The sequence below is a fragment of the Notolabrus celidotus genome, chromosome 13 (genome assembly GCF_009762535.1).
Source record: "Notolabrus celidotus isolate fNotCel1 chromosome 13, fNotCel1.pri, whole genome shotgun sequence".
NCBI classification, from domain to species: domain Eukaryota; kingdom Metazoa; phylum Chordata; class Actinopteri; order Labriformes; family Labridae; genus Notolabrus; species Notolabrus celidotus.
In genome coordinates this window covers 33,822,140-33,837,868 of record NC_048284.1, presented here as the reverse complement: position 1 = coordinate 33,837,868, position 15,729 = coordinate 33,822,140, and the positions used below count along the sequence as shown (strand labels likewise).

General features: G+C 42.0%; 1 protein-coding gene across 1 annotated transcript; it reads right to left on the bottom strand.

Annotated features, from left to right (window-relative positions):
• Positions 1-2,510: 2,510 nt before the first annotated feature.
• On the bottom strand, positions 2,511-7,106 carry si:dkey-1j5.4 (leucine-rich repeat-containing protein 15). The gene is made up of 6 exons (XM_034700179.1): positions 6,923-7,106; positions 6,617-6,801; positions 6,274-6,530; positions 4,022-4,142; positions 3,017-3,152; positions 2,511-2,906 (listed from the first exon to the last, which is right to left on the bottom strand). The coding sequence occupies exons 1-6, from the start codon at positions 7,104-7,106 to the stop codon at positions 2,716-2,718; spliced, it is 1,074 nt and encodes a 357-aa protein (XP_034556070.1). The 3' UTR covers positions 2,511-2,715.
• Positions 7,107-15,729: the final 8,623 nt, after the last annotated feature.

Genomic DNA, 15,729 nt, shown 5'->3' with positions numbered 1-15,729 from the left:
AGACGGACCAGACACGGATCTGGTGGAAGTTCCTTGTCAGACCAGGCTGAAAACCAGGGGTAGTCGTGCCTTCTCAAAAGTCCTAGAGAAAGTTGTTGCCAAACAGCTCACTACTGTCTTGACTTCTCACAACATTTTAGATAAATTTCAATCTGGTTTCCGCCAGAAGCATTCTACCGAAGCGGCTCTTCTGAGAGTGTCCAATGATATTATGATGTCCTCTGATGTAGGTGACTGCTCTGTTTTGGTGCTGCTGGATCTTAGTGCGGCCTTCGATATGGTTGATCATTGTATCCTGACTGAGAGGCTGAGGCAGTGGGTAGGTGTCTCTGGGAGCGCCCTGGATTGGTTCTCTTCCTATCTCTCTGACAGGAGTTTTTCGGTGTCACTTGGTCCATACATGTCTGAAACTGCTGCTCTCTCCTGTGGTGTCCCTCAGGGTTCTGTATTGGGCCCTATATTATTTGCCTTGTATTTGCTGCCCTTGAGTCACATTATCAGTAAATTCAAAGGTATTTCTTATCACTGTTACGCTGATGATATCCAGCTGTATATGTCTTTTAGGCCTGATGACACAGACAAGCTGATAGTTTTGCTTGATTGTCTGACTGCCATTAAGGACTGGATGTCTGACAACTTCCTGCAGCTAAACGCTGACAAGACGGAGGTCCTTATTGTTGGATCTGATACTATAGCTTCCAAGGTTGCTCAGTGTATTGGTTCCCTCTCTTCTGCTGTCCAGTTTAAACTCAGAAATCTTGGAGTTATATTCGATCAGTCCATGTACTTTGATCACCACATAAAACAGTTGTCCCGGTCATGTTTCTTCCATTTACCATTCATTGCCAAACTCAGGTGTGTTGTGTCACATCCTGTACTGGAAATGATCATTCATGCTTTTGTTTCATCCAGACTGGACTATTGTAATTCACTTTTCACCTGCCTCAGTAAGTTGTCCTTCCATCGTCTTCAGTTAGTCCAGAACGCTGCTGCAAGGCTGTTGACCAAGTCCAGCCCGACAACCCACATCACTCCGATTCTAGCTTCCCTACATTGGCTTCCAGTTAAATTTAGGATCCCTTTTAAGGTTCTTGTTTTTGTGTATAGAGCTCTGCGTGGTCAGGCTCCTGAATATATCACCGACCTGCTCCACCCCTACCTCACCAGTAGGTCACTCAGTTCTTCTGACCAGGGCTTGTTGGTTGTCCCTCGAGCTCGTCTAAGAACAAAAGGTGACCATGCTTTTGAAGTGGTGGCACCAACATTGTGGAACGCTCTTCCTGTAAATGTTTGTTCAGCTGTCTCTGTTGTCACTTTTAAAAAACTCTTAAAGACACATTTATTTAAACAGGCCTTCGACTCACTGTGTTCAGACTAATGTTTTATTTATGCTATGGTCTGTTTCTTTTAATGTGTTGGATATTTTCCTGTGAAGCACTTTGTGATTTTATTCTGTGAAAGGTGCTATACTAAATAAAATTTACTTACTTACTTACTTGCTTCTTGACGGTGGCCCCAAAACTGTGGAACGAGCTGCCCCCCATGTTAGACTGTCCCCAAAATTACCGACTTTTAAATCCTGTCTTAAAACATATTTTTACTCCTTGTTTTATAACCCAGCATGAGAGTTGTGTGTTCTCTGTCTCTGTCTGTTCTTTTAGTGGATTTGTAATTGTTCTTAAAGTGTTTTAATTTTAATTTATTATTATTATTATTATTATTATTATTATTATTATTATTATTATTATATTTTAAAGTGTTTTGTGTGTTTTATAATGATTTTTATTTGTATTATTCTCTGACAGTGTTTTATGTTCTGTGTGTTTTAACTTATTTACCTGCCTGTGCAGCACTTAAATAAACTTGATTGATATTTTAAAATGTGCTGTATAAATAAAGTGGATTGGATTTATCACAACATGGCTAATGGTAAAAAAAAAGCACTCATATAAAATCAGAGGGAGTGAAGTGGGAATTGAATAAAGTGAGATAAAGGAAGCTTTAATAAAAGACAGAGACGTACAGTTCAGAGTATCAGGGCTCAATCTGGATCCTGACATCACTGTACATCTCATTTCTTCATTACAATGACCTCACAGTATCTCTCATCTCTCACTTTCAGCTGTGCTCATCCTCCCTGTGTGGATCCTTTTTTATACATTAACTAAAGATTATGGAGACCATTTGCTGAAATGGGATTAATATAATCCCATTGCATGTAATCCGTCTCTTTCCAAACCTGCGTAGCTTTACGACAAGCAATATGAGATTATAATAATAATCTTAGAGCTGGATTTGGAGATAAGTGGCGGTGCTTGTTCTTTGTGCAGAATGGAAGGACACACTGTCTCTCTTGTTTTTAGTCATTATCACAGTTGAGCTGCAGTGAGGATGGTGTGCTGCAGTATGGCTTGAAAATGTATATACAGCTCTTGTTTTCATCTCAAAATACATGTAGGTGAAGCTAAAGGTGATGTTTGTGTAAGGTTCTTATATGAACATGAAAATGTTGCTTTAAGCAGAGGAGGTGCATCATCCTACAGAAAGGTTTATTGATCGTGTTGCAGCTTGAGCGATCGTATAAGACACACTCCTAAAATATCGATGTATACAGAGAGAGAAGAACAACACATTTTGAGCAGAGCACATCATCCAACTCTCCACGGACCCCAAGCCTCTGCTGTGTTCTGCTGTGTTCCATCCACTTTTACAGGGTTAGGCACTGCACAGCAGCTTGTCTGCCTGGAGACTGGAGAAGCTTTTATTCTGCAGCTCCTCAGGGCTCGTGCACCTCAGGGCATCCCTGGGAGACAGGGTGGCGTTGGTGTGGCTCATCCACTGTATGAAGGAGCCGAGGTGACAGTCACAGTGCCACAGGTTGTCATGGAGGTGCAGCTTCTTCATGTCTGAGGTGCCAGGGACAGAAAACAGTCAGTAAATGTGGACAGTGGTGGCATCAGGTCACACTGCGGTCAGTTCTACATTTCACTGGAAAGGCAGGAAGTGATTCTTTTACCGGGCATGCGGGTGAACATCGTTCCATCTATTGTCTTCAGGTGGTTTCCACTGAGAGCCAGCTGAGAGAGCTTGGCCATGTTCCTGAACACATCAGGTGGCAGCTGCTCCAGCTCATTGTTCCTCAGGTAGAGCTCCTGGATCAACAACCAGCACATTTAGGAAACATCCACACGTAAACAGGTATTTATAAAAAAATATATCTCTTTCTCTTTGTTCTGAGAACAATCCTCTCCTCAGCAGAGGCGTGTTTGAATATTTCTCTAACCATGCAGAAACAGATCCAAACACCTTAAAGCTGCTGTGAGGAACTTTTGTTTTGAATTGGTTCTGGTGCCCCCTTGTGGACAAAGCGATACCTCTTATCTCTTGTCCTATACATGCAAAAGTAGTGTTTTCAACAAAAATCTCATCCTGTTGCCTTTTAACCGTGAACTTTATCAGGCATTGTGATTATTTTCCATGTAAACAGTCGAAATAAAGGCTGTTTCTGAAGCAAGATGTCCATCATCTGGTCTGACACCTACCCCCCCTGGGCGGTTTCAGGCATTAAAAATGACAACAGAGAAGGTGTCAGTGTTGCTGCTGATGGTCTTGTTTGCTATTGAAGGTCATAAAGAGACATCAGTATCATTTTCAGTCTGTTTCTCAGCCAGTTCAAAACTCCTCACAGGGCCTTTAATAAGCATGCAGAGTCAGTCAGAGGTGAGGATGTGTGTCACGTCAAACACCATAGAGGAACATTATGTGTATGGAGCGTCTGGAGTGAGTGGTAAATGTAAACAGTGTTCCACAAACTGTGTTGAGTGTTGAATGAAAACTATTGAGTGAATTATATTTATTCACCCTCACACACACAGCAGCATCAGGATAAAGAACAGCCAGGTTTCCCTCTAAACATGCGTTTGAACCTAACAATACCAAGCTGACCTGAACAAACTGGTAGTCACCATCTTGGTCCAAACGCTATACATATGAACAACATGTGGAACAGATACTGTAGTACCTGCAAGTTATCCAGGCCGTCCAGAGTGGACGGGCTCAATGTGGACAGGAGGTTGTTGTCCAGAACGAGCATCTCCAGAGAGCGCAGAGGCCTAAACACTGCAGCAGGGACCGTCTTCAGGCTGGATGGGAGAGAGAATTATTCATTTGAGATTAAAGAAGCGTGCTTGAATTGTGAAAAGTGAAGCATTGCATCTAAAGTGGATTTTAGAAATGATTCTGATGTACTGTTATCAAGAGAGGAGGGCATAATGAGCAGGATTGACTCTTGAAGTTTCAAACTTCAAGTAAAACTGGATCATAAACAAATATGAATGATCCTGGTTTGAAGTAACACGTGGGCTGTTTTCAAAACCGCCTACTATACTAGCAGTACGTATTGATTTGGTCTAAATTCAGTATGTAGTAAGTGAACAAGAGCAAAATCTGCAGTATGCCAAAACTTGCCGGATGTCTACTGATTCAGGAAAATGTCTCAGTCTGCATCGGACCAGTCTGCCTCACGTACTGTTTCCCACAATACATTTCTTTTCTCTTCTTATTTTGATGGGGGGAACTCAGTTTTTAGGAGCTGTGAAAATTATTAAATTACATGTAAACCTCTTCTTAACTTTTTAAATCATAAGTGATGCTAAAGAAGCAGTTTATCTATCGGCTTGGTCGTTGTTTACTTCTGCTTTCTGAAACCGGAAATCTAGTGACGTCTGACCCAGCGTACTGCAACACAGAACCAACAGAACAGTCAGACTACAGACTAAATTCAAACGCAGTATGTAGTAGGCAGTACCTGCTGCCTACTACATTAGTAGGTAGTATGTTTCAGGCCGTTTCGAAAACAGCCCTAGTCCTGAGGTCATCTGATTAATCTGAGGGTTGAGGCAAAGATTAGGTTAATAATAAGTTACTATTATATGGGGCTCCGTTTGTTAAGTTGTGCATACTGAAGATAACAGCAACATTTCTCCACATTTAGCCCCAAAACTTCATCAAACGTAGTGTGGTCACTTTTTTAATCACATTTAGAGCAACCTTTTTTGACCTTTGTCACTTTATTTTTGTCGTTACAAATACATTTGAAAAAACAGCTTTAAATCTAAATGCCATATATAAATCTGACAAAATCTAAATGTTAAATGTTAAATCTAAATGTTAAATTTAAATGTTAAATCTAAATGTTAAATTTAAATGTTTAATGTTAAATATAAATATACAAGTTAATTTAAATGCTAATCATAAATCCATCCATCCATTATCCATCCATTATCTTGACCCATTAGGGGTCACGGGGGGGCTGGAGCCTATCCCAGCTGGCTTCAGGCGGAAGGCAGGGTACACCCTGGACAGGTCGCCAACCTATCACAAGGCTAACACAGAGAGAGAGACAACCATTCACGCACACACTCACACCTACGGGCAATTTAGAGTGACCAATTAACCTGGTAAGCATGATTTTGTAATCATAACTCTAAATGTTAAATATTTAACTAATATACAAATTCACACTGCCACCAGGTGGAAGTACTAAAATAAAAGCTTCATAAAGTGATACAGATATCCCAACCACGGTCTGTCAGTACTGACTCCTACGGGTTATAGCTGGACTGCCCACCATCAATAATGTGCACTGAATTAGCAGGAAATGTTAAAAGGCAGTTTTGGAGGCCATAAAGAGATTTCACAACGCTCAGAGTCAGTGCTGACCCGGTCTATGGTACGGACAAGCTAAGCTGCTATTGCAAAGTCTGTATCCTTTATGAAGCTTTTATTTTTGTACTTCTGCTAGGCAGCAGTTTAACATATTAGATACATATTTAGGATAGCAGAGCAACATTTAACATTTAGATTTAACACTTAACATTAAGATTTAACATTTAACATTAAGATTTAACATTAAATATTAAGATTTAACATTAAACATTTAGATATAACATTTAGCTTTTAGATTTAACCATTAACATTTTCATTTAACATGTTGCATTAATATTTATATTTTGTATTTAGATTTAACAGTGATTTAAATTTAAATATATTTGTCACAACTAAAATTAAGAGAAGAAAATTAAAAATATTCCTCTAAATGTGATTTTAAAAAGTGACTTTTAAAAATTCACTCAACATTTTGAAGACATTTTGGAGCTGAATATGGAGAACTGTTGTTGTTACAGTCCCACGCTGTTACTGCAGGCTGATCTACAGAGTGATAACAGTTTCCTGGTTCATAGAAGCATGCTCTAAGTTCACGTAAGATGAGACCTGTTATTGTCTAAGTTGAGGAACATGAGCTGTCTGAGTCCATTGAAGGCCTTCGGGGAGATCTTCTGGATGCGGTTCAGGGAGAGGTCCAGAACTTTGAGGGCAATCAGAGGCTTGAAGGCATTAGACGGGAGCGTTGTGATCGCATTGAGAGGAAGATCCAGGTCAGACAAGTTCCTCAGTCCAGCAAACATCTCAGCTTTGACGGTGCCGATCTGGTTCTGTCCCAGCATGAGGAAGCGGAGGTTCAGGAGGTCCTGGAGACATGGAAGGAACCTCAGCTGTAGGGGTGAGATCATTCCCTCATGATGCTGGACATTATGTTTCTCTTCTTAATGTTTACCTGGAATCCCCTCCGGTGAAGGTTGGTGATGTGGTTGCCGTAGAGATTGAGAAGCATTAGCTGCTTTGCTCCAGAGAAGGCTTGGGGGTGGATTGACTTGATGGCGTTTCGTTCCAGGTTGATGCTCTCAATCCGAGGAATCAATGTCAGAGCGTTGGCCTTCAGGTCTGTGATACCGTTCTCACCTTGAGGAGCAGTAAGAGGTTTGGTTAATGATGCGGTGAAGGTGCACAGCGCCTGTGTTTATAGAAGAAAAGATCAAATCTAATATATTTGCAATGATATGATTAACTATGTGGGGCTCACCCAGTTTGAGGATCCAGGCATCAGGGGGCAGTTTGGAGGGGAAGGAACGAAACCCTCTTTTATGACAGTTCACCTCTGACTTCTCTGGACCGGACTTCCTGGAGCATTTACAGACATCGGGGCAGCTCTCCAGAGCCTGCACCGTCCATATGACCAGCAGCAGCAACCAGGCCAAGTGCTGCATCTCCCCTGCAGAGAGGCGGATGAGGACAGACAGAGACAAAGAGAGGGGCCGTCTAGACCATGAGGAAACAGTGAATCTGAGAGTCTGAATCTGAATTTGATATTTTGCTGATTAAATAGTTTTTTAGTGTCAGGTAAATAAATCTCCTTTACTGTTAGAAATACCTGCAGTAACCCAGAGGTGTTAGCATGTATGTGCTGGGCTCTTTGAGTTAGACACATCTTTGTGATTTTGTCCCACATAGTGAACAAACAAACCAAAAGTGATCCAAATGTAACAAAAAAATAGAAAGTGATTCCCCTTATTAATCATTAATCTAATCAGTCATAATGCTTAAAGGTGAGAGTATCTCAGGTGAAGAGCTTCCTCTCTGTCTTTCATGATCATCATCAGACTCACATGTGAATGATCAATCAATCAATCAATCAATCAATCAATCAATCAATCAATCAATCAATCAATCTTTATTTGTATAGCGCCAAATCAAAACAAACGTTATCTCAAGACGCTTTTACAAACATAGGAGGTCTAGACCACTCTATGTCAAATTAGACATAGAGTAAAGAAAACTGTTGTCTTTGTTGAAGTTTGAATACAGTTGTAGTAAACATTATTATTTTCAATCAATACAATGTTTTAAAAGTTGCCTAGTTTTGAATTTTCACAAGTGATATGCTCTTAACAACCTGTATAATAATTTGGCACACTCATTTCTGCAGATTCTGCATGTATTTAAAAATACAGCCCAAAAGCATCATTTTAACCACACAGTTGAAGAAATATATTCACTATCTGACTTCTAAACTAATTTGAAAACGACTGTTGACATAGTTTTTAAAATATTTACAGAAATGCAACTTGCATAATAATTTGGAACACAGTGTACGTGCTGCAGCACGGTCAGCAAAATAAAACAAGCAGTTGGTAAAATCACACAAGTCAAGATAAAGAAATAAAAGATGTTTTAAAAGACATAAAATTCCCTTAAAAAGAACTCTGAAGGAATACAATTATTTTAAAATACAGTTCTTAAAATGGTTAAAACAGAATAAAATAAATACAATTCAGATGAAATCAGGAAATTGGAGGAAATAATTGATATTTTATAGGCTCTTGTTTGCTTTATATATTTCTTTTGCACTGTCTACTCTGTTACTGTGACACTTGAATTTCCCCGTTGTGGGACGAGTAAAGGAATCTCTCTCTCTCTCTCTCTCTCTCTCTCTCTCTCTCTCTCTCTCTCTCTCTCTCTCTCTCTCTCTCTCTCTCTCTCTCTCTCCCTCTCGGCAGGTTTTCATCCTGGGGCACAGGTACGGTAAAAGAGACAAGGTGAAGTGTCAGCTGATGAACTTTCTGTTGAGTCAGGCTAAGCTGGCCATTTATGTGAGCAGGAGGGACCAGCTGGAGCGCTCTGAGGACGTGGATCCTCAGGTCCTGTTTGTGAGGATGGTGAAGGTCAGGCTGAAGACCGATTTTAGGTACTTCAGTCTGATCCACGGCCTGGATGAGTTCACACACCTGTGGGGTCTCAAACGGGTGCTGGGCTCTGTAGAGAACCAGGAGCTGGTGTTTGGGAACATCCTGTGCTGAGCATGTGTTAGCTTCTTTATGTGTTGTGTCTTGTTGATCTTGGCTGGCTCATGATCTCTGTTTGTTCTTTGGGTTTTGTTGGAAAGACCGAATGAGACAATAAAAGGAGTTTGAAAAATCAAATCTCTCTCTCTCTCTATCTCTCTCTCTCTCTCTCTCTCTCTCTCTCTCTCTCTCTCTCTCTCTCTCTCTCTCTCTCTCTCTCAATTCAATTCAATTCAAAGGGCTTTATTAGCATGGAAAACATACGTAATCATTGCTAAAGCTTAAAAAGAAATAAAACACAAAATTACAAACTATTACAGAATAATAAGATTCAATGTTAAACTAACAGAGCTGTATAGAAGAAAGATAATGATAATGATAATAATGATAATGATAATAAAAATAACAATAATAATACTAACAACAACAAAAATAATAATTACAACAGTAATACTAATAACAACAACAATAATAATAATAATAATAATAATAATAATTTCATTTATCTTTTACAGATGACTATAGATTATTTACAGAAATGTAAAATTAAATTATAAAGATTTAAAGAGGAAAGATGTACAGCTCTGAGATGTGTGTGTGTACAGGTCTGTGGTGTGTGTATGTACAGCTCTGTGATGTGTGTGTGTACAGGTCTGTGATGTGTGTATGTACAGGTCTGTGATGTGTGTGTGTACAGGTCTGTGGTGTGTGTATGTACAGCTCTGTGATGTGTGTGTGTACAGGTCTGTGATGTGTGTATGTACAGGTCTGTGATGTGTGTGTGTACAGGTCTGTGGTGTGTGTATGTACAGCTCTGTGATGTGTGTATGTACAGGTCTGTGATGTGTGTATGTACAGGTCTGTGGTGTGTGTATGTACAGGTCTGTGATGTGTGTATGTACAGGTCTGTGATGTGTGTGTGTACAGGTCTGTGATGTGTGTGTGTGTACAGGTCTGTGGTGTGTGTATGTACAGGTCTGTGGAGTGTGTATGTACAGGTCTGTGGTGTGTGTATGTACAGGTCTGTGATGTGTGTATGTACAGGTCTGTGATGTGTGTGTGTACAGGTCTGTGATGTGTGTGTGTGTACAGGTCTGTGGTGTGTGTATGTACAGGTCTGTGGAGTGTGTATGTACAGGTCTGTGGTGTGTGTATGTACAGGTCTGTGATATGTGTATATACATACATACATACATCTCTCTCTCTCTCTCTCTCTCTCTCTCTCTCTCTCTCTCTCTCTCTCTCAAGGCTCTACACTTAAACTTATGTACCAGATGTAAATTTGAATGAAATATGTTTCCCTTTAAAAATATATACACAATGTCACAACAGCTTGGTGCATAAAATAAACCAAAATACAGGAAATAAATGATTTGATGGTCAAAGTTTCCAGTTTTCATTGGGCGTACCCAAATGATTGCTGGTTCTACTTAGACTGAACACAACCAGGTTGTCTGTGTATAAGATGCTTCATTAGACTGTTACCAGTATTACAGGTCGTCAAAGTAAAAAATACAAAGAGCTGGAGACAAACTTCTGCACTGTCTGAAACAATACTGACTCCATGGGGCTGAAGCACTCCACATTTTACCCATATAGTCAGGTGTGTATCAGCACAAGTATCAAAACCAGCCCTTGCACATGCAGGCTGAACCATTCCTCATGACAGAGAGTTTTTTATCTGAACGAGCTGCTTTTTGCTAACTTCAGGAAGTAAGAAGGATATAAACTGTGACATCTGTGTCACTTCAGTCACCACAGGTTCTGCGGATGATTGAGCTCTAGATTGAGAGTGGAGCTGCTTATAGCTCATCTCAGTCACAATGCAATGCTAAACTGGAGCGATCTGCACAGAGCTGCTGAACTTTGTGGGCTTTTCTATCATTAGTGTAATTTACTTTGTGATCTAGACTTTGAGACAGAGCAGAGTAGGGACAAACTTTGCACTTTCCTTGGTGCTATCAGCAATCACAATCCATTCTTAGTGCATCCCCTCTCCCTGTAGAGTGCAGTGTTTAAAGTATGTCTTCTTTATGTAAACTTGTGCAAATAAAGGTCTCAAAGAATAAAAAGGGATGATTCTTAAATCATTTGCTGAAACACGACACAAAGGGATGCAGAAAATCTGAAATGTATTTGCAGCTAATCCAATTTGAAAGCCCACCTTACGCAGAGTTAATCCTTACAAGCATCAAAAGGAAAGCAGTGCAACAAACCGAGCACCCACACAGCGCAGTGACACTCAGAAACACAGACTAGCTTTCATGAGTACGAATCTAAAATCTGATAATCACTTGAGTTAAGGAGTCTATGATTCCCACTCAACTTGAAAGATGATTCAAATTCAAAGGAAGGATTCAGCTCAATAGAAGGTTTTCCTCCTGCTGAGGGGCGCTTACCTGAGCAGGCTGTCATCACAGTCTCTAAACACGAGTTGATCCGTCCACTTTGTCTCTACACCTAAAACAGGCTGAAGTCAGTCCTTCCTTTAAAAGTGACTATAACACATTTTTCAGAGCATCTGTCAGTCTGCAGTTGAACTTCTACTGAGCTGATTTTAAACTCTTTAACGTCTGAAGGAGCACAGAGAAATTCTCAGCGTCCCCGTCTTCTGCAGCAGGTAAGATGCAACCATGCAGCCTGGGAAGTGCTCTCACCGGCTCGACATAGAAGCAGCTCAAAAACTCCTGCCAGGTTAGCCGTGTGGGAATGCAACCTCCGCCCCAGCAGACTGAAAACAGGGTGTGAAACTCACAGAGCCGCAACTTCTGCAATGTAACAGAGTGCAGAGAAATGTGGCGTCTGCAGATGATGGCGTCAATCCAGGTTCTGCCGCCAGGTCTACTGAGTGTGTGTGTGTGTTATGTTTGTGTTGTGTGCACATATGGGTTGGTGGGTGAGTGTTGTTTTGATACTGTCCTCATGAGAACTCACTCTGAGCATTCATACTGTTGAGTTTCAGACCTTAAGGGTTACCCCTGTTCACTCAAAAAAAGCACCATGGGTGTCTGTTTTATCGACATAAGTATAACATGTATCTTAACAGGCAGAAACCTCCAGCAGGACCAGAGTCATGTTAGACACACATCTGCTGAGACCGTGTTGGAGAGAGGGATAGAGGGAGATGAAGAGAGAGAGAGATGATAGTGGTGAGACGGATAGTAGTAGTTGTAGCAGCTGGAGTCTGGCACGTCCACAACAGCAGAGATCCAGAGGAACCTACGGGACAAGGGAGATCAGGGACTCCAGAAAGGTCTATGGTTAGTAACTTTAATGGGACAGGGAGAGTTAATATAAGAGACAGGCAGAGAGAGGGAAAGACAGGATCCCAGTGTGTCAGACTAAGCCTATAGCAGCATAACTAAGAGCTGGTCCAAGCCTGATCCAGCTCTAACTATAAGCTTTATCAAAAAGGAAAGTTTGAAGCCTACTCTTAAAAGTAGAGAGGGTGTCTGCCTCCCGGACCCTGACTGGTAGATGATTCCAAAGGAGAAGGGCCTGATAACTGAAGGTTCTACCTCCCATACTACTTTTAGAGACTTTAGGTACGATGAGCATATTTCCTGTAACTGAAAGCAAAACAAAAACCAGGTGTTCTACTATTTAATTTCACTCTAATAGGGCGGCTGTGGCTCAGTGGGTAGAGTGGTCGTCTATCAATCTGAAGGTTGGCAGTTCAATCCTGCAGTCACATGCTGAAGTGTCCCTGGGCAAGTCACTGAACCCCAAACTGCTCCCTCTGTTGTTCAGTGATGTGTGAATGTGGATTTATGAAATTAACACTGATGGTCCCTTACTGTGTGTCTAACATGAGTCTGGTCCTGCTGGAGGTTTCTGCCTGTTAAAGGAAGTTTGTCCTTGCCACTGTAACTTGCTAAATGCTGCAAAGTGCTCTGCTCATGGTGGATTAAGATGAGATCAGACTGAGTCCTGTCTGTAAGATGGGACTGGATCTGATCCTGTCTTGATGTTGGGTCTTTGTTAATAATAGAACATAGGGTACGGTCTAGACCTGCTAACTTTTGTTGTTACCGCATTAAACCCTGAGGACGAGGTAGATGCTGCTGATGATTCCAAAGGAGAAGTGTCTGATAACTGAAGGTTCTACCTCCCATACTACTTTTAGAGACTTTAGGTAGGACCAGCAGGCCTGCATGTTGGAGTGTAGTGTTCTAGAGGGGTAATAGGGCACTATGAGCTCTTTAAGATATGAAGGTGTCAGATCATTAAGAGTCTGTCAGTCTTGCTGGTGCCGTGATGTATACAGGTGGACAGATATCCCTCAGGGTTCAGTAGCTCTTTGTCTGGCATGTTGGAGCTTTGGTTTGTGTCCAGAGAGTACTGTAAGATCCTTATAGGACATGAGCTCTGACATTTTCTTGTTTTCCTTGTTTTAATGGGACAGAGAGCCTACGCCGGAGGTCCGCGTAGCTCCCGTACCTAAGCAGAGGCCTACGCACGTAGCTGACGTGCACCTCCTCCAAAATGTAACTACCCGTAGATTCGAGCCCTGTGATTAGTCCGCTCAGCAGCATTGTATTTCCCGCATTTACATCTCTTCCAGGATCCCTGCTCATTGGGCGCACATCATCCGTGTATTTCCTCTCCTCCTCTCTCTTCTTCATGTAGTCATGTCTGTATGATAAACAGCAACATGTATCAGCTGTAGATTAACATAACACGCTCTGAATCTCTGTGGAAAAGTAAACAGAGATCGTAGCGGGGCCGGAAGCAGGCGACCGGCTATCAGAGAGACCACACTGCCCTCAAGAGTTTCGGAGGAGAATTGCTGCGTGACACGGACACACCGACGCACAAGTATGTGGGGCTCATGTCTGCGTCAGCCCCTGCTGCGTAGGGGAGACACAGAAGTATAAATCAGGCTGAAGCCTATCACATCATAAGTAAGAGCTGGGAGGATCAACCTTTAATGGTGACATATCACTCTTTTTTCATCAATATATATTGGTCTAAGAGGTCCCCAAAACATGTCTTTAAAGTTTATGCTCAAAAAAACACTTTGAAATCAGATTTTGGCATGCCTGAAAAGCCCTCTTCTTCAGTCCTCCTCAGAACGGTCTGTTTTCTCTCTGACCACGCCCCCTCAGGAAGTGGGTGTGGCCTCGGCTCTCCAGCACGTTGATCTAATGTTTACATGTTGGCTGAATATACACGGCTGCTCAGAGATCACGTTACTTCAACCCTCTGAATCTGATCCAGAATCTGATCCTGACGGAGAGGCGCCTGCAGCAGGACCTTTCTGAACGATTGGTCACAGATTTAGTGTTTCTTGTTGTTTTATTTGTCAGTATGTAGACATGTGTCTTAGTACACAGCTACGAACATGTAGCTATGTGGCTATGCTAACTAGCGCTAACACTTATCCATGATAGATAAAAATCATCCACTAGATCTTCAAATCTGCAGACGTGGGGAGTAAAACCGACCTCTGCCAGAAAGGCAGCGGGACCTTTCTGAACCATTGGTCACAGATTTAGTGTTACTTGTTGTTTTATTTGTCAGTATGTAGACGTGTGTCTTGGTACACAGCTACAGCTACAAACATGTAGCTATGTGGCTATGCTAATTAGCGCTAGCACTTATCCATGACAAATAAAAATCATCCACTATATCTTCAAATCTGCAGACGTGGGGAGTAAAACCGACCTTTGTGTTTATTAAGACAGCCTACAACTAGCATGCCTCCCTCCTAAGCTCCTTGTTAGCACACATGTGTGCAGGGAATGAAAAACAGAGGAGGGGTTGAGTTGTATTTTATACAGTCTATCGGCTGAACAAGCTCCGAGCTCTGACTCTGTGACAGACCGGATATTGTTGTGACGTAACAAAAACACGGAAGTCTGAAACGGCTGGTTTCACACACATTTACAGAAAGGTGGAGAAATCAGAACAGGGGCAGAATGGATTCTTTTCATTCTCGGGGGGTTTGTAGACATGCCAGGGAAACATATTTCAGGTAGAGAACCATTAAAAAGTCCATTTTGCATGATATGTCACCTTCAAGGGCCTCTTTAATATACAGACTTCAATCCACATGACTTGATGGGTGGCATCAGAAGCGCTCTTGTTTCTGTTTGTTGTCTATGTGGTACCATCTGCTCGTGCGTCAGTAAGCATTGGCTGTAAACAGTGTTGGTGTAGACAATGATTCAGCTTTACCTGATCTCCATCAGCAGATGTCTTCATATGTAAAACCCACTGTAGGTGTCTTCTCTAAACGCTGGGCCTCCGCTGAGAGAGGATGCACTGTCACTATACGACCGCTGATAGCTTCAAAGATCGAGTGTCAACCAATCCAAGAAGGTTTCATCTTTTTCTGTTTTTGAAGAAAGAAGCATTTAAGTCCAGGTCACAGTCCACCTTAAAGAAGGCCCTGATTGAGGGAATACATATTCACTTAGTCCACATATTGTGGTTGGGCTGTGAGTTTGCACATCTTCCTCTCTGGCTGTCAGTGACACAGATTGTTCCACAGCTGTGTAGAAGTGACAATGCCTGCATGTGGAAGTGGGTCAGGACAGTAATTCCTTATTAGAAGAGAGAGCAGAGGAACTGCCAAACATGTCACTCTCTGTTACACAGCAATGAAAAGACCGAGGACTCCCAGGATGGAGAGGGGAGGAGGCAGAAACAAGGAGACTCAGAGACAGAGGAGAAACTGGGAGGAAACAATGATGGTACAGAAGGAAGGGGATTAAGAGGAAAGAGAAAAGGCCGGAGAAGAAGTGGGAGTAAGAGCAGAGAGACAGAGCGATGGAAAGGAACAAGGATAGAGTGGGACTGTAGGAAGAGAGGGAGAAACAGAGCAAAAGAGCGATAGGATGAGTAACCAAGAAGAAATGGAGCGACGGAGGAGAGGAGAGGCCGCGACTGAGCTGCAGCGTGACAGAGGGATAAACCAGGACGTGTGCCGGGGAGAGCAGAGGCAGCGTACAGACGGGTGTGCTGACTGGACTGATTCTTTTGTCAGAGGAAGTGAAAGATGAAAGATCCTTTCAAACCTGGCCAGGACACACACACACACACA